The following is a 26,518-nucleotide window of genomic DNA, read 5'->3' as shown; positions in this document are numbered from 1 at the left end:
TGAGTATAAAGCGTGCCTTAAAAAAAAAAAAAAAGAGAAAAGAAATTAAGTGTGACCATATATAATGTTTTTTTCCAGCAGCTCTGATGGCCTTCCAGGCATCCTGACTGTGCAGGGAGGGAGCTGATGCTTTAAAGAGTTCTAACAGTTTCTCGCTTTTTGGCCCATCCGGGTGTTTCAGGAATAGTAATGAGTCAGATTAGTTGGAAAGCAACAACTTCAGATTTGCTTCCCTCCCTCCAAACCCCCTCCCAACCGCACTTCACTGAACCAAACCCAAATAGTTGCTGCTTTCCTTTTTCCCCTTCCCTTTTCCTGCCAGTCAGTGGAGAACGTGTTTCATGACATGCTGTTTTTAACCTGCAACACGATTTCTGAAACAAGAAGATCCTCCCAGAGTTTGCCTTTCTTACTGGATGACTTTTCTGATAGTTTTGGACAAGTGAAAATCCCAAGGAAAAAGGCTTCTTCAACAGCTTTGAGAACTTCTAGTATCAGCAACCATTTCTGATGGGGAGACAGAGGAGCAATGGAAAAGCAGCTTTGCAGACTGACTGGGGGCTCCTTGGGAAGATACAATCCGGTCAGAAAATGAACCTGCTGAAGAAAAAAGGATCACCCCCAAACACCAGTTGTCTTTCTACTAAATTTTATTTCCTTTTTTTTGACAAAGACATCTAAATTATACACTGAGTAACAACACGACCAGATATTGCAAATATCCCTTTTTGGTGAAATACAAAAAGGGAACATAAAAGAAAGAGCTTGCATGGACCTGGCCAGCCCAGGGAATGCAACAGCCGCCACCTTTTGCTTTTGGAGAAGAGTGAGCATGTTGGAGTGTGCTGGTCTCATCCCAGTACACTTCATAAAAAGAGTCTGGTGACCAGTTGATAGTTTTGACAGAGAGAGACGTCATTAATGTATGCAAGAAACATTATAGGTAGTGGGAAAAAAATGGGAGAAGGTTGCAAGAGGCTTTGGCAAGCATTCTCCAAGGGCAGGAGAGACATTCTCCAGCAAAGCTGCAGTGGAGGACATGGCCACGGCTGGGGAAGGACATGAGTGCCCACACCCAGCTCTCATGGTCAGAGCAGGGGCTTGGACTCAGGCTTTCTGTCATGCCCTTGGAGAATTTCACTTCTCCAGCACCTCTCCCCTCCAGGGAACACAACAGGGCAGCAGCAGGAGAGGCTTCTTTCATCTTTCGCAAAGGTAGAACCAGATTTAATGATGTGAAAGCGAAGCACGACAAACTCCCCACGGGAGGGGAATTAACCCGTGACAAACATGCCGAGGTGTGTCTGTCACTCGGAGCCTTTAAATCATGGCTGGGTTTTTTGCTAGCAGAGGGGCTCTAGCTCAGCCGTGAGTCACCACGGCGGGGTGGGGTTTAATGGGCTGTGTCATGCGGGAGGTCAGCAGAGAGGAACACAACGGTCCCTTCTGGCTTAAAAAATCTAGGAATTGATATGACGCGTGGCAGAGCTCCACCCATACCAATGAGACGCCTGATTCCCCAAGCCTTACTTTAAAGCAGGGTGAAGCTGACAGCGCTGGAAGGACAGAGCCCTGCGTGTGCCATTGCCATAAACCAGGGCGGGGCTGAAGGGCTGGCAGAGAGGCAGTGCTGCGTTGATCGGTGATGGGCGTTTCTGGCTAGCCCCAGACACTTGTCCAGGTGGTTTTAGCCAGTGCTGCCCAGGGCAGAGAGTCCTGCAGAGGCCATAGCAGACGTAAATACATTCAGATAAGGAGCAGCAAGTGAACAGAACCTCAAATCCTTATACATTTTCACCAGGTTGCACAGAGAAACGTTTACAATACAATGAACATTTACAGCCATCACTGCAGGATGATATACTCAAGACATGGTAATTTTAACCTCCCACCTCCATCCTCCCAGCACAGCTCACCCTATCACGGTCCTTCTCTCTTACTACCTGGCACAGGAGACCAAATTAACCACCGGGTTACAGGTGACACTCTGGCAGGTACAGATGCACACAACCAATACGTGTGGCTACATGCAAACATAACAAATGAGCCAGCAAATGTTTCTGATCCTGAGTTCAATAAGGCAATTTTTCTTTCCCAACTAAAGTGATAGGAAAATTACTACATATTTATTTTACACACATTTCCAAGTTTAACCAATGTGAGACTGAAAAAAACAAATTACCCTCCTGAATGCTTTTCAGCCTCAGGAAGCCAGCTGTGGCACTGGTGGGGTGTCACAGACTAAATTTGCCACTGCTAAAAAAGTAGGGAGCAGGAAAGCACCAACTCAAGTCCCTTGCAAGTGTGAAGGATCAATGCCTTAGCCGCAAAGGGGGCTTTGCTCTGCCCTGCCTGGGCTAGAGGAGAGGAACCCAAGCATTTCTCTCTGCATCTGGTAAGCAATGGGGGCAAATCCAAAGCTCGGGGAGTATCTGTCACAAAGCTCTGCCACTCAGCCAACACAAGCCTGCCCCCAGGAAAGGGTTGCAATTCTTTACATTGCTTGCATCAGGCAAATACGTTATTTGCAAGGAAAAGGTGATGCTGAGATGATTTTCTCCTCCCTGGACTGACCCAGGAACATGCCATGCTCCAATCTGCAGCATTCCCGATAAGCCTGCGCAGCTGGGGAGTCACCGAGCAAACTGCATTTAAATGAACATCTCATCTTATGACTCCTTACTCAATCCATGCAAAGCCGGAGCTGTGTCACTTTGTGTCATTAAGCGATTGCTTAACAGCTCACTTGAGCCCGCTCTTCCCCCCCACCCCGCTCCCCAGTCGTCTGGTTTTTAAAGCAAGGCTGTGCTACTCCGGCATGCGTGTCCTGCCTCCCTGCTGGAGACAGATGCACTCGGAGGGTGCTGACTCACGGACGCAGGCAGATTAAAGTTGGATTGCTAAAGCAGTTGCTGTCCCAGCTGTCCCTGTGCCCCCAGCCACAGCAAAGACAGCTGAACTACACACGGATCAGCCCTGAACTGCTACTGTACATCCTGATGTATGGGGAGACCTGGAATGAGCCCCAGATGATTTTAATCTGCCAAGCTGTAACACGTAGGCGGCCGGGGGCTGCTTCACGTACAGTGCAGATGTTTGTGTCATGAGGTGGAGATGTCCAGGGGAAGGGAGGAAAAAAGAGCTGGGAGCTCCAGGGGTGTCAGCCGTCTGCCTGGGTCCATGAGTCAACTCGCTGACGCGTGGTAAAGCCACATGCTTTAGTACATGCAGCTTTCCCCATCCTGCGCGACCGTCCGTCTCCAGGAGGTGGAAGGGCTAATGCAGTCCCCAGTCATTCTCTGGCCTTTCGCAGGCAGGCAGCAAACAAAGCTGGCAAGCAGGGCAGTGGGATTATTTTACCATCTGTGCATTAGAAACTAGCCCAGGAGTCACCAAGCTCGCTTCATGCAGGACATGGCTGCTTTGGCGTGCTAATCGCTCCCACTCCCTGTCAGTCTGGGGCTAGATTTGAACTGGGGACGAGGAGGTGGAAAACACATTCTCTTTCCTATTTCAGCAACTGCATCCTTTTAAAAGGAAGCCAGCTCAGGGAAGAATGAACGCTCGTTTTAAAGACCACTTCCCATCTGCCATTCACCAGGATCCCCCCCCCTCCACCAGGGCAACTCACAGCTGGCACCAGGCTGGGGGGACCTCAGGCCCTGGACAGCCAGCCTGCCGTGGGGCAGTCCCCCAAGTCCCTGTAAGCGCCAGGCAAGGCACGCTGAGATGGTGGGGTAGGAGAATACATTTTGCACATTTCAAAGAAGGAAACCTGGGACCTGATATCTCATTCTAGAAAGTAATCATGGACTTAATTGCATTTTCCTGCAGAGTTGCCTTAACATCAAGGGAAAATCAACAGGGATTGTTCAACATCAAGACTAATCTCACATATGGAACTTATTGAACGGAGGAACAACGTTTTTGCTGGCTCAAGGTGAAATGCTGGACTAAATTCTCCTTCAGCTGCGAGAAAAGCCCTAGGCACGCTCATCCTGCATTATTCCAACTGTAAAGAGCTTCAATTATACACATATAACCCTTCTCTCCCTTCTACAGCGGTGTCGCAATGCAACAGTGCCTCGTTATCATCAAACTCCTCTTTTATGGCTATAGGAATATGTGGAAGTCTTCTACCCTTGTTACACAAATGACTCCTTAGCAGCTTTATTTTAAGAAACTACCCACAACTGGTAACACAACTGCATTTTATCTGTCACTGAGGGGAAGCTGTGACTGACGCCCGAGCGTGTCCTCAGCAACCGTGCATATAGGGCAGCTCCTATGCATCTAAGCAACTACAATAACTCACCACTCCCTCTGCTCCACACTGAATCAGTCTTGCTTCTGCTTACAAACTTGCTTGCTAATCAGACATTTAATACTATTTATGCATAGGGAGGAAATATGTAATTCCTTTATTGGGATAAAAAAATGACACTAAAAGAGCAGGTCAAGTTCCAAATCCAGCAGTAGGTTTAAACCGATGTTGTTCCCTTTTTTCTCTCTCTCTCTTTTTTTTTTCTTTTAACAGCTGTAGCTGTGCACAGATGGAAAAACATTTGGTCAGAAAGCAGCAAATTAGTGTTTTCAGGCTAGAATTCTGCTCCCACCGCTCCTCCATTTCCATGCAGCTCAGAAGGCTTTACTTCTTCTTAGCACTGACATTTTTGCACACCCAGTTCATGCCGTCCTTCAGACAGAAAAAGGTAATGTTAGTCAAGTGAAGGGAGGAGGAATTCCCCAATCCCACCCCACCACCATTCCGCAAGCACTGTGTTCTGCTTCCTCATCGACCCCCTGCCTGCCCTTCTGTGCCGAAAACCACCGTGGCTTAAAAAAATAAGTGCTTCCTTGTTTGGTAGATGTTGTCACACAGAGGTTATTAAATCTTTCATCTGACCATAAAAAGTATCATCATCTCATCACGTCGCTATGTGTAGGTCCTTCGAGGAAGGATCACTTTGCAGTCAAGGTACGTCAGTGGCAGATGAAGGCTCAGTTCCAGGTTCAGCTACAGATGATTTGTGTAACCTCTGGCAAGTCATCTTATCTTTGAGACTGGATTTTAGGGGACTGTTTGTTATACAGCCAGCCCCCTGTTAAAAAAACAGCTCTAATTCTCTAGTCATCTGCAAGCCTTGAAATCCAGATCCATGAAAGTCACTGCACTAACCAGACCTGGACCCTTTTTTACCGGACCCTCTTCCCTGTTCCTGAGGGCCCTCACAGAAAATGGGCCCTCAGGAGTCCCACAGGGGTTCAGAGAGAAGCAATGGGATCATGTTTTAAGAGGCTGACTCTTTAAGATATCGCTGTAAAAATGCGTGGGTGACTTCTTTGGCCACAGCTAGCAGGACAGCAACACTTGTGCCGCGAATACCCGATTTGTGAGTTTATTGCTGAGATCCCAGAATGGGATATGCTATTGAAAGCCAAAGCAACAATTCATCTGCTCCTGTCATTTATCTGTTAGGAGATGTGCACAACAGAGTGCAAGATGCACAGTCTCCTCATATTTGTGTCCCACCAAATCCCTTACCTCTATCCTGCCTACAAGATATCTCTGCGGATAGGGAGGCTGAAGGAAAGAGGTAGGGGTTTGGGGATGAGAGGGGAACAGCACATCTTTGTGTTTGGAAATCAGGCAAATGTCACCTCAGACTTCAGGGTGGGGGGATTTCACTGTATTAAGTTCAGTTGCCATTTTTGTATCATTACAACAATAACTTTAGTTAGACCTCAGAAAGGTCAGAGCTTTTGGGCAAACATCCCTGGTAGCCCCATGGTAGCAATGTTGCTGGTTTCCTAAACACTTGTTCCCAGATTGCCAAAAGGCTGCCAAGGACCTCAACTTCTCCAAGGGCAGGTGGCCAAAGGTACAGCATGGCAGGCCTCTTGGGTGAGCTGAGACTCATTGCTGTACCTCTATGTCGTCCCTCAGCCACAAAGGTGATGACCAAGTCAGAGGGGAGCTAAAGAGTTAAGAGAGAAGAGAGGGAGTCCTCAGGGCTTAATCAGAAGCAGAGAGGTTCTCACTTGAAAATACCAATTCACCTTGATAACTGCGCTATGTGACACTTCTTATCTGAAGGGGAGCAGCAACTTTTGAAATCAGACCTTGTTGCTGTGTTAAATAAAGAATAAGTGAGCCTAGTTTGTGCTGGGGTGCACATGAGGCCCTACACTAATAACACTTCTAACTCTAACCTTGGGGAGGGTTGATGTCTCCAGTTTCATTTATTTATCTCCACAGCAGAGATCAGTGTAAAACAAATTGTCTGAAATCCTCAGAGCAAATGGGAAAAGATGAGTGGTAGATTCATTTTAAGGCCCGGTAGCTTTGTGTCTTCCCCTTTCAATAACACTGATAACCTAGGTGTAAAACATGTAATGCCTTAAGCAATCAATAGCATGGTTTAAAGCTTATCACTTTAGAGAGAGAGGGAGCAAGTGATTCCCAGCATGAGGAATGCCAGGGCTTAACAATGGGGCTAGGAGGAGAGGTGTCAAGCCTTTGACTTGATTGTGTGCTTTAGAAATCTGCATGATTGCTTGCAAAGAGTAAAAATAAATAAATAACTAAAAATGCTCCCACAATGATTTCAGCTTCCCCTGCCTCAGAAGCAATAATCACATTTGCACACATCATGGCATACAAGGCAAGCAGAGCTCCTCATTCATTTTGAATGTAGGTTTATTTGCTGAACCAGAACAGCTGAGACAGCTTAAAGTAATAAATATCAGCTGACACCCTCTGCTATTCAGCACTGTAATCCCAGAAACAATACATCACTGCAAAACAACAAACACGCATCCTATCTTCTACCTAATCTGACCACAACCTGAATTCACAGTGATTAAAACTCTGCCTTGCTGCCATTGGGGAGCTCGGCAAGGGGAAAGGCAGACCACTGCAGCACCAGCGCGGCGAGGGTCATAAAGCAGAGTTTATGATGGGATTTACCATGGCTGGGAGCCTGGCTGCATGAAGCATTTAACGAGGGCAAAAGAATGACATAGCAAAATGCAAGAGGAAAGGTGAACTCCAAACACGCTTGAAATACGTAAGTAGGTCACCAAACTTTTAATGCAGGAATAGATTTTAAAGTCTCTCTTCTGGCATGAGTTAATTGACAGGAAAAATCACATTTAATTGTAAATATCCCCCTGCCTGACAGTGATAAAGGGAAAATTAACATGTTCAGCTGTATCAAAAAGGTACGTGTGAGACACCTTCCTCAGCTACATCTGCAGTTTCTGGTGCAACTTTGTTGGGGGGCGGGGGGTTGTTCTGCAGTGTCCCCAGATGCTTTGGAGAACACCAAATGCAATGGAAAACAAAAATCCCTAAGAGGTATGTTTGCAATTTTTCTGCTTAAGGTGTGAAGCAGGACAGAGTGTTGGTAAGATACAGAAATCGAGGGAAGCTGCTAAAAACACAAAGAGCTGCTATCAGAAAGGCACACTGAAGGAGGAAACAGTGCTTTAAAGAGTCAAGTCCTCAAGGAGTCAACTGTTGTCATCCTTTGTCCCTGCACACTCTGTCCCTACATCTGCATGCTTAAAAGATGGTTCTGTGAAGAAAGTATAATCCCTGCAGTAACATTTAGATCTTGATAGATGTCCTTGTGCTGCTTTGTTGAGACACAGAGACATTGGCAGGTACTCTGAGGATCGAGGCGGATACAATATTAGTATTCCAGCCTCAAGTCAACCCTGGGAAAACTTAGCCAGGGAAAGATTTCAGATCTTTCAGCTTTGCCTCTCTTAACTCCTTAACAAGCAGCTAGTAAACTTTACCAAAGCAAAGAGAGAGAACCCCAGGGAAGAGGATAAGGCTCCTTGCAGAGAAATGCTGCTCACACAACCTGCAAATGCTGCAGTCCCATCTGCTATTGTGCCAAGGGAGTTGTACTCCAACGCCCTTTGGGAAAGTACTGGTAGAGCCTTCCCTGGTAGAAATAAAAAGTCTCGCTTAAGATTAGCCCACTGCTTGCTTATTCTCTGCATTATCAGCTTTGCGGCTATGGGAATGAAGTAATCTGACTTCAAACACAGCGAACAAGTCCTTTCCACCCCATAAAAAGCTTCGCAATTTCTGCTCCCCTGCAAGCCAGGGATCAGGCAAGGCCACAAACTTGTGACCCCTAATGTGACCTTAAGGACAGCAAAGCTTAATCCTTTCATGTAATCCTCTGTCTGCCATAACAAATTGGGTCAGGCAAGTGCAGAATTCTCAATCTCTAGCATTTTTGGTATGCGTTATTTTAACTGTCACTTTCTTCTCCCTCTGCACAGCCAGGACTGTGCCTTCATTATCTGTCATTTCCTTGCACCTCCAGTGATCATACAGGCTGGCTCTTACAGGCTCCTGCCAGTACATTATCCATTGGTTTTTGCCTGGGTGAAAGCTTATTTTTTTGTCCTCTGAGACATATCCTTGATGCAGTGCTGCAGACTCCCTCCTTACCCTGCTTAAAAATCAGAAGACACTGCCCTGTAATATGGAAACATGGTTGTTTTTCCTCAACATGCACAGGCTCTGCCTGCCCCAGGAGAGCTACAGTCATCAAAACTGGTTTTAAATCACATTTACAAGTAGCTCCAGAACCTTGTTAAGATGTAGAAGATCCCCATCCAGCCTATCCTGGCTAAGACATCTTTAAGACAAAACCTAAGCTCTGCAGATATGACACTGCCAGGGGGGCAGGGGTCCTGTTCTGAATTTTGCCCTTATGAAAGTGCTGAATTACAGCAAAGACATAACTTAGGTCTTGGGCTTCATTCTCAACTGGCTTGAAACAGCCAGGGAGGCTCAGCCCTTCCCACAGTCCTTTGGGCAAGACGGGCTCTGGCATAAATTGGAGAAGTTCAGTGGCTACTCTCAGTTTCACTGGCTTTTAGTGGTCTCCAGAGAGCCATTATGTTTGGGAGACTCTGGACACAATATGCTGTATCATCATTCTGGAGGACAGCTCCTCGGGGCAGGCTGAACTCCCACTGCCTTGATTGGAGACTCTTGCTTCAGACAAGAAACAAGCTACAGAGCACAGATTGGTCCCAAGCTTTGAGTCATGTTTAATATCACACCCTGGCCCCTAAATAACACCTCCAGCAAAAGAGGAGGCTGCAAAGCAGAGGGGTCCTGCTTGCTTTCACACCACCCTGGCTGCCCAGGGTGGAATGTACATAGCTTTTGTACACCAAGGGCTACAATTTGAGATCTGGTCACAAATACAACCCCAAGAGAGCCTATGTGGCACCAGAGAGTCATTGTGAGGCAACAGTTCCCTTATGTTCCTCTGCTGTCATCAGTAATCACCTCCCTCTCTTGCTGTACCCTGTGCCAGGGTCTCAGTGTAGGCTGGTCTGGACTCCACTGCAGAGGCAGAGCCCAAATGGCTGTGGCAAGGAGAAAAGGCTTTCCTGCTTATGTAACTGGGTCTGAGGGTAAGATGAGACCCAAGCAGACATTTTGCTTGAAAAAGCCTCAATGGCACTATGAAGTCTGATTAACAAGACAAGTGCTGCCCATGGTTACAGTTGGGAGGTAATGAAGTCTTCAGCTGGCATAACAGGGGCTGCCAGCTGGCATCCAGAGACACTACATGGAGTTTCCAGTTAACCCAGTCACCTCTCTTCTGAGCCTGCTCAGGACACTGCTGGGCCCCTTTTCCAGAGTCCCTAATGGTTAATTTTAAAAGAGAAGATGACTATATGGTTTCCCCCCTTAATTAACAGTTTTATTAAATAACCCATTTCAAATAATAGTTAAATTCTCTAAATTTATATCATTCTATTAACCATAATCTAATCTCATTAACCTTGAAATCCCCAGTCTTAACTACCCAGTTCTATACACGATGGTGCTAGCTGCTAAACTAATTAAATGACCTTCAAACTATTTCTCCTTCATGTATTGGCATTATTTATCTTTGCTCATTGCTCTTCCTTGAAGCTATCACAAACATCTTCCTGTACAAACTCTGCTCCTGCATGTGCTCAGTACAAGATATGCCACCACTCTTCCTTGCAAAATCCATCAGCAATGTCTCCAATTCTACTCCAGCTAACATATTCCATCAGCAGCGATGGTTGGTGTGCTCACTCCTTGGCTTTCATTCTGAACACCTGATGCTTCCATGTCTTCATTTATCTTGCTGCCACTCATTGTCATGTCTCAAAGAAGTCCTTAAAGTAGTGACCTGAGATTTAACTACACGTGGAGAGCTCCTGTTCTGAGCCTCTGGTACCTGTGGCCCTGGTGTACCACGATCCTCAAGAACATCTTTCCTAATCTCACTCTTTAAATAAGTTCTTTGATTCTCCTAAAGTTTGAGCATGTTGACCTCCCCTTAGTGTCCCAAGACTGAAGACGCCGTTTCTTCCTAGGCTGATCTGGGTTTAGTTTAAAAGCCATCTCCAAAAACATTTTGTTCAATTTGCAAGGAAAGGGAGTGCTTGACATTCCTGCTGTCTGATTTGACAGGGCTGAAGTTATGGATGAAGAGAAATGTAGAGGCTCTTCTTCTACAAGCTAGAGAGAGTTTGTGACTTTCCTGGCTTTTCTGCAATAATAATTTATGGAATAAGCTGCAGTATTTAGGGCAATGAGACTGCCTACAACAAAGTGGGATGTTATCTAGACATCGAAACCAATTTGTCTAGATAAGAATGATGAACAAAACACATAGGCCTGCAAATACTTTTATTTGGTTCTGGTCTTCTATTTTCTGGAAGTAAATGCAGCAGCAGATTTCATTTCCCTGGCAGAGGGTATTGGCCTGAGTATTTTACACAACTGGATGATTAGGGATGTGCTGTGCTTCAGGGGGGAGGCACAGTAAGAAGGTGCTCTCAATGGAGAAGTGTACAGCTCACTCCAGAGAGCCCACAGATCTGCCTGAGAAGGAAGCACATTTCAAATCCCAGGAACAGAAAGCGACACTTTGTATCATTTACTTCTTCCACATCCAACACACCTCTCTGAATGTCATCTCTCTCTTTACTGCCCCTTTGCAGCTAGAGAGCTCTTGGACTTCTATAGCCTAGAGAAAGACCTGGAGGAGGGAAGAAGGTGACTTATGTCTGCCTGAAACACTGTCAACTGCAGCCTCACTCTTCTGGTCATATTTCTTTGGACTGGAAACTTCAGAGCAAAAATTAGAGCTGAAGCCCTTCACAAGACTGGCTGCAACATAGCTGAATTTGTAGCTTAGCTAACAAAATGAAGGCCCTTTAGAGGACACCATCTACTACATTCAGATCTAAAAATCAGGCTGAGAATTTTCAATCAGAACTGCTGTACTAGGTCAGATCAATGGTTTATCCAGGGTAGCATCCTCTTGCTGGATCTCACTAGGAGAGACCATGTAGGAACAGGATCTGCCTTGCTCTGTTCTTCCCTCTCAGTCCATGGCCCAAGCAGCTCCTCAGTCAAAAGCTGCCTCCAGATCTTAGTGATCAGTGATTGCCTGCAGATCCCTTCTTCAGAAATTCACCTAAGTATTTTTCTGATACCTTTTTTTTTTCTGATACTTTTGATCTCCCCAACATCCTGTGTCAGTGAGATCCAGAATTTAATTATGCAACTTGCAAAGAAGCACTTATTTTTATTTCTTTTAAACCATTTTCTGATTATTTCATTAGGAACACCCTTCCTCTAGCAATGTAAAAAATAGCATACAATCTATCTGACATTTTTATACCTTATTTTATAAATCCTGCAGATGTTCCCACTCCCCCCTTCTCTCTCTTCCAAGCTGCTAGTCCTAATTTATTTATTATCCCTGTATACAGATACTATTCTGTGCTGCTGATCGCTCTTGACAGAGGATCCTCAAATCTCTCCTAATTCTGAGCAGATAGATGGACAGCATTTTTTTCTGATTAGGGTAGTTAAAAGCCTAGAAGAGGTTACCTAGAGAGGATGTGCCATCTCCATGCTTACAGATACTTATAATTTGACTGGACAAGACTCTCAGCAACCTCCTCTAGACTCACAGTTATCCTTGCTTTAAACATGAAGTTGGTCTAAAGATCTTCTGAAGACCCTTCTACCTAATTTTTGTTGGATTTTATGACTCTACTACTACTACTAAAACCTTTTTAAATGTGACAGAGACAGAAATTAAGGTCATGTTCAAGGTATGGACTCATCATGACTTTAACCTGCTAGAAAAGATATTTCTTGTTTCCTTTCTTGTAATTGTCTAGCATCTGAATTTTCCTCTCTGGCCTTTGACAAGCTCTGTTCCCAAGGATCTGCTTCTGAGTAATGGCAGCTAATTTTGAGTCTATCGTCGTATGTGTATAATTAGGATTGTTGTTCCTCATGTGCATTATTTTGCACTTGTCAACACTGAATTTCATCTGCCATTTTACTGCCCACTCAGCATGGAGGGCTGCTTCTGTGACTCTTCATACTCAGCTTGAGATCTGACTATCCTGAACAGCTCTGTAGCATCTGCAAATAAGGTTTTACTGAAGCTGCAATGAAGATAAATGCCTTCACCATTCTGTTTCTTTAAATATCAGTGAAGGGAGTACTCGGATTTCGAGCTCTGCAAATACTTCATTAATTCAGGAAAGCCTAAGAGTGAAATAAACAAACCTAGGTCCCATTTACATTACAAAGAGCTACTATACTGCAGAAACTGACTACAGCACAGGAACCCAAGACACAGCTATTACAGTTCAGCACAGGGACACAGCGCAGGCCCCTCAGTAGGTTTTTGCTGCCCCACATGCTGCCATTAGAAGTGGTCCTTGCCCCCTGTGCAACTCTTTCATTTCTCTGGATCAGAAAAATTGATCCATTTTTCTCCCTGGAGCCTGGGTTGAGCAAAATGCCAAATGACATCAGTAGCAAAGGTAAATCAGATTTCTAGTGTGCACACCTTGTACCAGTCAAAGGGTTAATAGTAAAAGACAATTTATTTTGTGAGAATGATTAACCTGACAGCAGTCTCTTTAAAAAAAATCAATGTCTTCATCTGGGCCAGCTAAGGGCTCCTGGGTGGGGAGGCAATCGCTCTCCCCTTTCCCAGGGATGCAGGATCCCAAGGGCCCACAGCTCTCCCTTCCCTTTGCACAGGCCCCAAGACACACACCTCCCGCGTTCTGCACTGCAAGGCTTTGGCTGTGCTGACCCTCCTCAGTGAGGCAGCCGGTCCAGCCCCACCCTGCAGATCAACAGTCTCTTACAGATGGCCTGCTGGCACAGCAAGCCTTCTCCAGAGCCTCACCTGTACTCCCTCTCCTGAAAGAGCTGAACAAGACTGGATCTGCCAGACTCTGTCCCGGATTGTGTGTAGGTTCAGTCCCTCGGCAATCTCCGAAGCAGGGGCAGCCGTCAGCAAATCCTGCTTGTTAGCGAATATGAGCACGGGGACTCCACTAAGCTTTTCTTCATCCAAAAGCTCAGCCAGCTCCTGTATCATTTACAAGGGAGTGGGGTGGGGGGAAGATGGTGAGAGGGAAGCAAACCTTCAACCACCAGTGGCTGTCTCTAATTAGAAATATATTTAGGGCAAATGCTAGAAGAGTGTGTTCCAGTGAAACTTAGATCTTATTATAAGAGAGCAAAAATGTATACAATCATCTCTGCCCAAGGTTCAAAAGCTATTTCTTCCAATTACAGGTTAGAAAAATCTTCATTTTGGTCTGAAATTAGCAGTTGCCTTAAAGGCTACAACTCTATGTTTTACTAGTCTCTGATCCCAGGAGACCAAAACTGATGAAACAGCAAAAAAACATGTGAATTGGCAGTATGAGGAATCTGTCTTAAGTTATTGCCTGACTGGCATTTGTACCTGAACAACCATTGACACAAACTCTGATATCTTTGCTAATAATGAGTTTCAAGGGGTTGCTCGAAGTCTTAATCTGTGCAATTTAAACAGGAGAGGACTTCCTACCCCCACCCCCACCCCCGAAATGGAAATCTCCCTCCCACAGGAAAGTGCTGATGCTTCTGAAGGCATTGGTTAGCTGAAGACAAGCTAGATCAGCTTTACTAGCTGGAATTTGGCTCCATATGCACAGCACACATTGGGTGGCATCTTGAAAAATGGGTTTGTTCATTCAAAACTGGTTGACTCAGAAAGATTTTTTGAATAGCTCAAATCTGCATCTGCAGTGGATCAATGGTGGCTGAAATACTTAATGTCTAGGGTTGTGCAATGGTCTCATGTGAAACAGGCACCCAGTCTCAAGTCACTTCCCTATGGGAACATATGACAAACTCAGCAGAACTTGAACCTGTAGGGACTGCTGGCGTTGCAGACAGATGAGTATAGCAGATTTTTGTGGGCTCCTTATTTAGCTGGAAAGGTCTCATGCTCTCAGATACTGTTCTAACATCTTTTATCCACTGAACAGAAACTTTTGGATTAAACAAGTGCAGTTGGGGAGATGCTAAATTGCAGTGGAAATACAACTCCATCCCCCCAAAAGCAATGTTTGGTTTGGAAACCAGGATGAGAGGATGGAGTTATAAACAGAGCTGGCTGGGAATTTTTCAACAAAATGGGTCTTTCATGTGACACAGCTGATTTATTGAAACCAAAAGTGTTTGCGGAAATATGAGGAGGGGTCCAGGCTAACTCTGACTGACTCAGGCAAGTGCTCTAAGCTGCTGCTTCCTTTCCATCTCTTTTGCCCAATGAATATTTAATTACTGATATAGAATTAAATAGCTCCAGCAGGCGAAAGATTCCCCCAACAACCAACAGTTCTGCTGTTGGGGTATGTCCACGAGACTTGAGAGGCAAAAGATCAAGTGTCTTCTTCAAATCAGGCAGAACAGAGGGCTTTTATCTGTATCTCCCATTTCTGTGGAGTAGATCTATTGCTAGCTATTTTGGGACACTGTCACTTTCTGAATTTTACAAAACAAAGTTCAAAAGTCCTATTTTTGTTCCAAGCTAAACCAAAAAATATTACAAAACATCAAAACTTTGCAAAGCGGAAATCATATTTTCTGGCCAGTGCTAGTTAGAAGGTTCTTAGTTTTTTTTCCAATTACATCCAAAAGACAATCAAGTCAATATGATTCCCATTTCAGCTTTGTAAATAAGAAAATAGGATTCCTCAGGGTCTTGGTTTGGCAAAGTTTAAAGGACTCAGAGAAGTTTGTGCTTTCAGCATTAGGCTCCATTTGCTATTATTGTATAACTTTAATGAATACTGCTCTATTTAAACAGAATTAGGCTACCTATTTTCCTTGTTTCACATCTACCAAAATAATCTGTATTGATGTTGAAAGGCAAGTCTCTTGAAATGCAAATTTCCTTCATAAACAACAAAATCCTCTTCCTAACTTTTGTGAGCAAGGGGCACTCAGAAGCACTGAGTTACTTCAAAGGAAGCTGGGCATAAGTAACTTACCTGACCCGTTTCTTCAAACCTCTTTCTATCTGCACTGTCAATGACATAGATCTGAAAAAGAAATGACAGGAAAAGTTACTCTTCCCAGAAGACACTGTTCCACAGTAGCATGTGCTTAAGTGAGCTGAACCGACTAATTATGCTTTTGGGCACAAAGATCTTTGCTATTATTTGTAACAAATGTTGACAGAACTTCATGATGTTCTAAAAGGAGACGAACCACCCCTTCTAAAGCCGGAGGAGTGGACAGCCATGTGGGTAGAATCAGAAAGGAGCTGGTGGCAGGACTGGGGATGCTGTCACCATCTCCATAGCATCTATTACCTAAAGAGAACAGGAGGCTGCTGGTATTGCTTCAAATGACCAGCTTACAAGCTGAACATAGGAGGGCAAAACCTGGCGAGCCAGACATGGCCTTTCACCCCAGCAAAGTCTACAAGCACTGCCATGGTGTGACTGTGCCATGCTGCCCTCTAGCATCACCTCCTCAATAAGCCAGCAAGGCACACAATGGCACTCAGGGGACTCTTGACTCTGTTGGGGACATTGAGTTCGTCTCCATCAGGCAATCCTACTGCAGCCTCCTGGAGAGGGTGGCTGGGGATGATGGTGGGATCCAACCTGTAAGACTACATCTTCAGCTGCCATCTAAAAAAACAGGGAACATCAGTATAATATGCAGGCAAGAATAGACTGGTATCCCTTTTTCATTGCTTCGTACATGAAGATTTTTGAAGGAGAAGGATACTGGGAGAACAGACAGGGACAGGACTGGTGACAAACACAGAGCATTTTGCTTCCAGTTGCTGCCATTCCCCATTGGTAGTGATTGAAGCTGCTAGCATGTCATCTGCATGCTCTTTGGTGGCTTACAGGGAGCAAGTGTCAGCCTGGTTTTCAGGGAATAGACGAGCACAGCACCCCACCATCAAGATAAATGGCATCCTTGCAGGCAGTCTCAGCATAAGACTCCATGCTTCCAGGATAATTTCGACCAAATAGTAGGGGGAGGGAAGATCTCTAGCAGTAATATCTGTTAAACTATAGGCACTCCCTTAATGAGCAGCGTTCGAGTTGTTTGAAATGGGACCAAACACACAGCAGGAGAATCTGTATGCCAGGCCTGAGGAGGTAACCCAGCAACCTCCCAGTCTCTCTGCAGATCACTTGGGGGCTGATGTGCACTGACAGAGGCTGGGGGACACGCGGCAGGGCTGGACGCAGCTGCGTGGCGATGCGTCAGCAGAGCGTGCACCCGGTGCCACGTGATGGGGACAGGCCCGTGGGCACGGCGTGCCACACAGGCCTCTCCCTGCAATGTGATCCCAAGCACGTGCACCAATACTGGATCAGCTACACCCATCATCCCTGCCTCTGCTAAGCATCCACCCCTGTGCATCCCATTTGGGGTAAGAAACACAAACCAAAAGAAAGGAAGAAGCTGCAGGGCTGGCAGTTGTGTTCAGGGGCAAGACTGGACTGTCATCTGTCCTCCCTTGGGGCATCTCTGGGGAAGTTCACAACACATGAATGCAATGGTCGAGTGGTACTTGTGAACTGAAAGGCAGCACCTCCCATATTACGGAGCTTCTCTAACTGGGGAGGGATAGCTCTGGGTCCCGACCAGCCAGGTTTTCTCCTGCACTGCTCATTCCTCGCTAGGGAGCCGTTTTGCAAGATGAGAACTAGAGACAACAGTGCTTGGGGCATAAGCCACAAAAGCACAGCACAGAGAAAGTAAAGTATGTGCCGAGTGCCTACTTCCAAACCAGCAAGCACTGTGCCAAATAGCTGCAGGTGCCTGTCTGAATATGCAATCAGCCAGATATCCACACCTTATTTGCCTGCGTTAAGCTTCCAAATATCACAGGTGCGTGATGCAAGACCAAGCTCTCATTCAAAGGCACCTGCATGGATTTGAATTTGTAATTACTTCCTGCTTTTTAATACTCTTTAGAGGGTCCTTTCTGTTTTATGCAATACAGTTTAGGAGAAGAGAGAAGCAGGGGGTCCTGGGAACTGTAGTGTATCTCATCTCCAACTTCCTCCTATGGCCAAGGCCACACAAGAGCCTGGTTTTGGCTGTGCTGCTTGGTAACATAGTTTGCCAATTCGAACACCATGCTGGAGAATGGAGATTTGAGAAAGAAATTCCTGTAAAGCTGGGTACCTCCTTCAAGAAACATGCCAAAACACAACCTGGAGTAAATGGGTTGGGCAGAAATTGCAAGTGGTGGGACTAGATGAAGAAACAGCATGAGGGATAAGTTGGCTCAATTTACAAATGCACAATCTGCACCAGGTTTGTCAGAGGGTAAAATTATTGGCTAAAACAGGGGTGATGACTGGCAGAAGACAGAGTCAGCCACCAGCATATACATGATCCCAGTTCTGGTGTGTATGGAAATAGCAAAGCACAGTAGCAAAGATGTTGGCCCAACATGCCAACATCCCCCAGTTTGGGACTGGGTGTCAGCATGAAGTGCAGCTAGGGGAACTCAAGTCCATCTGTGCACCAGCTATTTCTCTGAATTCACACTGCTGCTCCCCCAAACTGATTCTGCTTCCATCCATCCATTTTCTTACTCATATGAAAAGAAGGGTTTTCTCTGTACATTGCTTTAACTGGGGTGAGAGAGAGGCAGGGAAAACAACTCTTTTCATCTCCTTCAGCCTTCAAATTCACCTTTATTTCTGCACCTCCCATGCAGCACACACTGGGAAGGGTGGAAGCCCACAGGCCAATGTAGCTCATTGCCTTTGCCAGCAGAGTCTTCCAGATACTGTTTTGTGGTTGCGCAGCCTCTGCAGCCTGAGCACCTGCCACATCAGGCAGAGATCCCAATGCTGCTGCTTTGCAGGGCTGACTTTGATCTGCATATTTACTGCCTCCCCTGCCACACACAGAGCTTGGGCTCAGTGGGCACTGCCACCTCACAGCCACACCATGTCTCCGTCCTCAATAGCCACAGAGGAACACAATGTGTGTCCTGCTCGTTTCTCAAAGCTAGATCTTACCCCATGGAAAATCTCACAGTTCCTCTTCACAAAAGCTATCAACTGGTTTTATGCAGGAGTGGCTGCTCTCAAACATTGGATTCCAAATTAACACTCAAAAATGAAGATTTGTAAAAGAGAATACCAAGGGTTTATTAGTCACATTTAAATAACAGCTTCATCTGGACGTTCTAAGCCTGCAGGCACAGCCAGGCTTTTCAGCAACTGAAAGCCTTGATGTAGAGAGTCCTGCTCCTAGTTGCACTGGTCCTTCCATGGAAGTACATTCACACTCCTGAAACATTACTTTGTATGTGTGTGACAGGAGGGAGGAAGGGTTCTCCCTCATCTTTCTGAGGGAGCTTCCACTTTCCCATGGGAGCCTGCAGACCTTGCCTCCTCTCTGTTCCCAGAGGCAATATTGCCTGGGGCAGGGAGAGGCGTGGAGCCCCCAGTATGCCTTCATCCAGGCATGTGTGGCTGCATGCTAGAGGTGACCTTTGAAACTAGCCAAGACAGCACTTGGAGGGTCCCAGGGCAATGTGCTCTGGCATGAAAAAGCAACGGTCCTGCACTGTAAATATAATTGTGGTCATCTGTAGCTAATTGTAAGGTAATTACAGCCAAGTTGTCAAAACCATTAAAAGACAGCCTTATGATTAAAGGAGCAAAAGAAAAGACAAGAGGTCTCTCTGTGTCCCTCAGTCAGAAGCTTTCCTATTTGATGCCAGACATAACATTTAATTGTTATGCCTCAGTTTCCCCACCTATAAAACAAGGGCACCATACTGACCTACCTCTAAACACGATGCTTAAGTCACTAAATGCCCACGACAGGCCTTCAGAATCTCCAGTGAAAGGAGCTATAGATGGGTAAAGTACAAGTTATTAATGTTCTTTCATTTGAAAGAGACTGAGATGAGAGGAAAGGAACTGGCTATAAACAGCACCATCCTGTGAAAGCAAAAACACGCAACTGAATGATTTCTGCAAACATAACTGTATTTTTCTTACTGCACCCAACCAATCTTGCCATTTAGCTCAGAATAACTCCTGTTACAATGGCAATGGTGTTGCTGAGGACTGGGACATTACATTACTTGTTTCTGAATTTCTGGCTGAGACCTTGGAAAGCCATTGCATCAACACAGCATTCAACTGCAGCCAATACTCACAAGGATATCAGTGTTTTCAAAATAGTTCCTCCAGTATGGCCTGATCTTCCTCTGTCCGCCTATGTCCCATACGTTCAGTTTGAAGCCTTGAGACTGTACACTTTTGATGTTGAAGCCCTGGAAAGAGCAGAAATAAAGCTACATAGAGCATAAACCTGAATGGCTGGAGCATGTTCATAGGCAGACATTAACACCTTATGTATCCCATGCCTACAACATGCAGTGAGATGGGCTGGGCAGCCACAAAGATGGATCAGCTGTGGGAGAGGCACCAGCGAAAGCAGCCGCCAAACCATCAGTTTGTCAGTGTTCTTGGGTCAAGGGTTGATGCTGTCATGGCTATGGAGACATATGATGCAGTTAGTGCCCTGAGAGAGCTCAGCAGGGTGGGTGCAGGAAGAGGTGGGAAAGCTGCAGATAAGGAGAAAACAAGGGCACTGTGAGAAGCAGGATTGAACTTGTGAAAGCTGAGTAGACAGTCACAACTAATATGAAGCCAGAGGTCTCAGCTCAATTCGACAAGACACAGCTAATGCTGGGCTTAAAAGAGCAACAGCTGCACGTCTGAAGGGTCCATTTCATCAATTAGAGCACCAACTGAAAGTGCATTCAAGTAGAAAAACAGGATGTGGCGTGGGCTGGCAATGTGCTGCCACACCACCCTGGGGACCGAGGCTTGGAATTAGGGTGCCAGTGCTGGGAGCTTTGGGAGGCAGCTACAGGGTGGGGGGAAGCATCTCCCATAGCTCTCTAGCAACCTCCTCTGGAGCAATGCTGCAGTGCTTCTGATGGGAGACATTCTTCTCCTCAACCCCAAAGCTCAACAAAAGGGCATGAGAGACATTAGGGAAGGAGCACTGGTATATGCAGGACCCTTGGAGCTGGTTGGGTGACAGATGCAAAGAAACAAGGGTTTGCCCAGTGCTGCAACATCCACTGTACATGTCTCCTGATTGGCAAGGACAACAGGAACAAAGTCTCATCCATGCAACTCTAGCATGACCCAAAAGGCTTTTGCAGAACTCCACAGCACTCATCCACTTTTGCACTACCTGACCGATCTGGCCTGAAGCTCTCTGGCTCCTTCAGGAAGCCTCCTCTTAGGCAGAAAAGACACAAACTTAATGGTACACCAAGGTCCAGTTGCCCCCCCTTTTACTGAAAGATTCTGCTGAATCATTAGTGCTTTGTATAAGGTGGCAGGTGGAACCACAATAACTGCCTCCAGAAGGAAAGGCCTTCCTCACCTGTGTTGGTGTGATGTGGCTGATGTCCTCTGATGCCAGCTGTTTCAGGAGTGTGGTCTTGCCTGCATTATCCAGTCCCAAGAGGAGGATTCTCACCTCCTGGTCTGGGGTGCTTTTTAGTTTGCGCAGGATTGACAGTAAACCCTAAATCCATAAGAGAGATCATAGCTGTTATTTCCCCACCCCAACTCTCACCCCCCACTATGTCATGCCCTCCTCCCTTGAAATGGGTTTTGTCTGGTGGTGGATCCCAAGACACCTTGAATACCTTTCTGCAGTCCCTATTCCCATTTCATTTCCTACTCCTCCCTTTGCCCCAATTTTCTTCCATCTCAGAGTATCAATGAGGTCTCAGACAGCACAAACATCACGCAGTGGGGTGCCCCGGTGGCTGCACTGCTCTTGTCACACAGCTGTTTGTCATTCCCTGTGCCAGGGAGACAGTGCCTATGCATACCCTGTGTAGAAGCTGCAAACCAAGTCCTGGCAAGCTCTTCATTGCCTTTATCAGAGGGGAAACCCTATTAATATGATATGCCTCCTGGTTAACTGCAGGTTACTATGTAGCTGACATTGGTTCTTTTCATATTAACTCCCTGGTCATCTCAAACCCGGTTTATCTGTCTAAAACATGCTGGACCCATGGGGCACGTGCAGTTCTGATTCTCAGGATGTAGCACTTAACAACTATCTCAGATCACCACACATCCTCGCTAAGAAAAGCACAGTGGATTCCAGTCATTAGCCAGGCTCAGCTCTCTGAGCTGACAGTATCACTCAGGATTAGGAAACAGAATATGCAGGTCAGCTCATTTACAACCATGCATTTTATAGCAGCACAGACAAGCTTTTGTCAGTGCCACCAGTCAGAGACCAATACCTCTCTAAAATGGTTGGAAAAATATTCTGGATCCTGACACGTAACCAAGAGATGCAAATCACCCCATTTCCACCTGCCTCTCAGTGCCCAGCCCACCCCACAGGAGAGGGGCAGTTGCAGCCAAGGGCACAGGAGTCTGCCATGACAGCAGGAATGCCTGGGTGCCCTTGGGCATGCTGCTTTGCAGCCCCTACATGTCAGGGACCCTTCCTCAGAGCCAAAGCAGCACACACCACACTGAGACCCTGCCTCTGGATACAGGTGCTCTTGCTACTAATTTGCCTGAGAATATCCAAGAAAGAAATACACCTACAGCATTCCTGTTCTGTCTCTCCCAGACAATTCCCTTGTTGAAGCCCACTAAGACTGAGAGCCAGGAAGTTGAAATATCAGCAGGAACCTGAGCCCATGGGGCCCATCTCTCAAGCCTTTTTATTCTCCCAGTTGCAAAATGGAGACAATGCTTCTTGTCGACCCGCAAGAGTGTAATCAGTAAAATGTCTTGAAGTGCTTTGTTGCTATGAGGAACTAAACCCTCTAAATATTCCTGCTGAGAGCCAAGGACTATTTGAGCCTTGAAGGTTGCTCCCGATCCCCTCCAGATCGTGGCAATCAGAAACTTGGCCTCAAGATAAAGAGCTGCACGTCGCAGTACAACTGTCACCGCTGCAATGCATCCCTCGTCTCCAGCAGTGTCCTTCTGCCCACTCCGGGAGAGCCCCACCTCAGCAACTCAGAAAATGCTGCTTCCTACTGCTCCCCTCACTGCTCCCAGGTGGGAGTGCTTTGGAAAGGACACAGAGCTACAGGTCATGATGCTAAAGCTTTCAGTAACGCTCAGAGATTCAAATGCATGTGACACCCGATCCACTCCTCTAAGAATTTTCGATTTCAGAGTAATTTATCAGGTTTCCGTTTAATTACCAGCCACAGCTCAAAATACATGTGCAATGTGTACAAAACAGGGAGAAAAAAATGAACTTAGTAAAACTGGGTTCAAAAGATATCTGTAGAAAGCTGCAGGATTGCCACTGCTGCTGTGCTTTTAAAAGGCACTGTGGAAAGCTGAGGTTCAGAAATTCAGAGCTTTGCAAGAAACAGCAAAACTGCAGTCTTACTGCCCAGTAAGCAGGCTCAAGGTATCACCTATTTCATAGGTGATAAACAGGCAGGTAAAAACTGGGAATCCAAGCCCTGCTCAAGAGCTGTTAATCAGCAATGGGCTCTGCTTGGTAGAGGGTGCCATGGCTGCTCAGTACAGGCACAGGCACAGTAAATCTCCAAACAGCTTTTAGTTGAAGTGTACAGACCTGTAACACCACGTGCTGGGCCCTGAGGGCCAGATGCTCCCAGCTGGCTGTCACTCATAGGCCCATGGCTAATGAATTTGAAGGGCTGTGTTCAGTGCAGCCAGTCGCTGCAAGCCCTGCCAGCCCAACAGCTCATCTCCCTGGCCACAGTGCCCAACCTATGTTCTGCCCCTATGATGGTCTGCAATTCCACACGTCTGAGGGAACAGAACAGAACAGCAGCAGAAATACCTCTAATGGTTACTTGTTTATATGCATGTCCTAAATGCCCTTGACATCATTAAAAAGCACAAGTTTTAACTGCATGACTAGCAACACATTTTCTTTTCACCTGCTGTCAAATTTACAGTTGTGTTTGTTGGCTTGTAAATCTGTGGATTTCAGCTCGGTGTGGACAGACTCCACAGGAGCAGGAAGTCTAAAATTCACATATTCTCCTTCCTTTCTAGGGAAACACTGAATTTCCCATTCTTATGGGTCTGACCCAAAGCCAATGTACATCAGCCAAAGCACTACTGCCGACTTTGGAGAGCTCTGAATCAGGCCCTATTATTTTAGTTTATTGCTCACAGTTAAAAAAAGAAGCTGTTGAAATGCTAATCCTATTCACAGCACCACTTGCTAAGAGCAGAGCAGTGTATCCCAGAGCAGATCAGGATTAGGTGCCTTTATATTTCAGAATTCAACTCCAAAATACTGAGCGCAAAGAAATGTATTACAAAGTATTGCTTATCTACCACGGAGCAATTCTCAAGGGTCGGGAAGAGGAACAGTTGTAAATGTTAATAGAGCTTCTCCCATTGTAGATGGATGCTATTTCTGGGCTAGTATGACAGCCTATGAGAAAACGATCAGCATCGTTCCATATTCTACTCAAGTGACACTGCTGCATGGCTGATCACAGGATTATCTGGGGTAGCCAATAGAAGAGAAGATATATATAGAAATAAAAGTATTCTCTAAGGTATAAAGTAAGCTGATTTAAAAGGCTGGAAGACAAGCGAGCCAACATAGAGAAGTGGACTTTATTTCAGTAGCTGCCGGCATAGGTTACATGGTCCGTATATACAACTTATATCAAGAGCCAAATAATAGTATTGCTTCCTGTGACTGTTACTATTTTGTAAATAGTATTTAAAATGCGAAGCCAGTGTTCTCCCTGTAGTTAGCAAAGATTTAAAACTAAGGAAAGCCACGCACAGATGGGTTTCTCATTTTTTTCTTTTTAATTTTTTTTAATTGGTCTTATGAGCACACTGGCTAGGAAGACAGAAAGCATTTCCTGACAGCTTAGTAGACTGGAAAAAATAACTCAGCAGAGTTCCCTGCTGCATACCATCACTATGTGGGACAAGCAGCCCCTGCTGCACACACACTGATGGACAAGCACTCTGCTGGAAAACACAATGCTGAAACTAACTTGGGCTGATCAGAGTCAGAAAGCAATGCCTTGTTATTGATGGGAGATGTCAGGTAGAAAGCCATGAAGTAGGAAGATCTGGTGCAGAGAGGAAGCTCAGAAGCAATAGAGGAGGAGCAGAGTTTTGAAGCAGGGCAGGTAACAAATGTCTCGTGCTGGGACTTAGCCAGTAGTGAGAAGGAATGATTCCCAGGATGCCTGCATGGCAGCCAGGCTAGTGGCACTTGCTCACTGGAGTGTCCAGGGTGAGAAGTAGGACAAGTCTCAAGCAGGCCAGGGTAGATGTGAGCTGGCTGAGGAGCTGCAGAGACGCCTCACAGGAGCATAAGGGCAGCATGTCAGCTGCACAAAACTAAGCAGACTGCGGCATCTGTAACAGAGAAGGGAACTGCAGATGCTGCTCAGATAATGAACAGCACAGCACGGCAGCGCGTGCAGCCTTTGGAGAAGGGCAGCCAGACAGAGCAACTCAAGGCTGGGCACAGTCAGCCAGCAACCACTTCTTGGTCACCTCTGGGTTAAGCAAACTATGTCTTATATCAGATTGGCTTGTTTAAAAACATCTTTGTCCTTGGTGGAAAGGGTTTTCTTTACAAGCACCATGAGGAGACAGACTGATGGGGTCAGCGATGAGGAGACTGCATTTTCCAGACAGTGAGCAGGGACATACAGTAAGACAAAGAGACTCCTGACAATTACTATGAAATCAGAGTGGGGCATTAAATTCGGAGATGCCACTAAATGGGCAAGAGCCCTCATAAACACACTGAGCATGAAAGCAAAGCTAACCATCTTATTAGCATCCTTCAGAAAACAGGGATGTGTGGTTTTATGAAAGTATATCATTGCTAGGTTTAAAATACCCACCAAATTATCAAAGGACTTTCAATTATAGCTGCATGCAGTAATCCTATTCTCTCTCTCAAAAAAAAATAAATCAGACATATATAAAAATACAGTGACTTTTATAGTCCTGCTAAGGGTTTTGCGGGTTTATTCAGCTTTAAATCCATGCTGTATATGGGTCTTTTGAACTAGTTGATGCATGTAACTACATCCTGTACCACAGAAGCCGCTGAAAGGCAGATTCACTTTATAGGCCAAAGCAAAAATTGGTTTGGGACAAACAGAGCATTGAGATAATCTGTTTAAATATTGTATCAGATTGGCAATATAAAGCCATAATGGAAAGAACAATTTTCCCATGTACTGAGGGCTGGATACACGGGGCATGGATAAAAAGCGTGGCCCACAAGCTGCTGCAAAGCGCAGTTGATTCTTATAAGAAAGAGAAGTAAATGTATTCTGTTTAACTTTATTAGCCACAAAACTCAGATAATGAATTTAAAATAAAACCACCCTCAGTCACCACAAATTGCTTATCTACTAGATGTGGATTTCTAGCTAGAATCAAATCAATTCACCAAGATGCAATACAGCAACAAAGCACAGCAGCTCAGCCTGCCATTATGGCCACAACTCCCCCATCTCTACACCCCTACAGAGATGCCTTCTTCCCCACTGCTGCAACCACAAGTGACTTGTCTTTATCCTCAAGACTCATCTCAGCCAAGCACATTTACCATTGAGGTGACAGCTCCTGTCTCCCCACAGCTCCCCAGCACTGCTGAGCTCTATTCTCAAACTTCTGTGCCTTTCCTGCAACCGTGGGAGAAACTTTGCAAAATATCCATAAAACCAGCCCATGATTCTTTTGCTAATTCTTTCTCTGCCACACCTACAATCCTTGATGAGGTTTAGGCAGCAAATATGTCAAGTTCAAACCTGTCTTGGATTCTCCTTACTCGTATCACTTGGTTATCTCTTACCTCAGACAGACCGTATTTCCATGGCATGGGAGCACCTCCATGCTCTGCCAACACAGCACCTAGTACAGCTCTGGGCACCAATTTATTTACTTTTAATTAAGCAATAGGGTAGCTTTTTAAAATAATTTTTAAAGAGTAAGTTAAAGACAGAGGGTACACGTGACGATTTCAGAAAGTCACACAGGAGAAGCTGACACAGAGAGGGACGAGGGGCTTAGTTGAGCCAAATATCCTGCCTTCCGCAGTGGATATATGAGGCTACAT

The 26,518-nt window shown here is 45.7% G+C and overlaps 1 protein-coding gene across 1 annotated transcript in view; it reads right to left on the bottom strand.

Moving 5' to 3' along the window:
- Positions 1–632: 632 nt before the first annotated feature.
- Positions 633–26,518, bottom strand: part of ARL3 (ARF like GTPase 3) — a 30,553-nt gene continuing 4,667 nt past the window's right edge. Inside the window, exons 2-6 of the mRNA XM_085064950.1 lie at positions 20,816–20,959; positions 19,569–19,685; positions 15,397–15,447; positions 13,254–13,439; positions 633–4,696 (exon numbers count right to left, since the gene is read on the bottom strand). Coding sequence (XP_084921076.1) covers positions 4,649–4,696; positions 13,254–13,439; positions 15,397–15,447; positions 19,569–19,685; positions 20,816–20,959 — 546 coding nt within the window. The 3' untranslated portion in view covers positions 633–4,648. The remainder of the gene's footprint in view (positions 4,697–13,253; positions 13,440–15,396; positions 15,448–19,568; positions 19,686–20,815; positions 20,960–26,518) is intronic.

This window comes from Lichenostomus cassidix, chromosome 6, assembly GCF_008360975.1.
Source record: "Lichenostomus cassidix isolate B80296 chromosome 6, HeHo_3.0, whole genome shotgun sequence".
Lineage (NCBI taxonomy): Eukaryota > Metazoa > Chordata > Aves > Passeriformes > Meliphagidae > Lichenostomus > Lichenostomus cassidix.
Note: the sequence above shows the minus strand (reverse complement) of the source record. Positions and strands in the feature narration are given on the sequence as shown.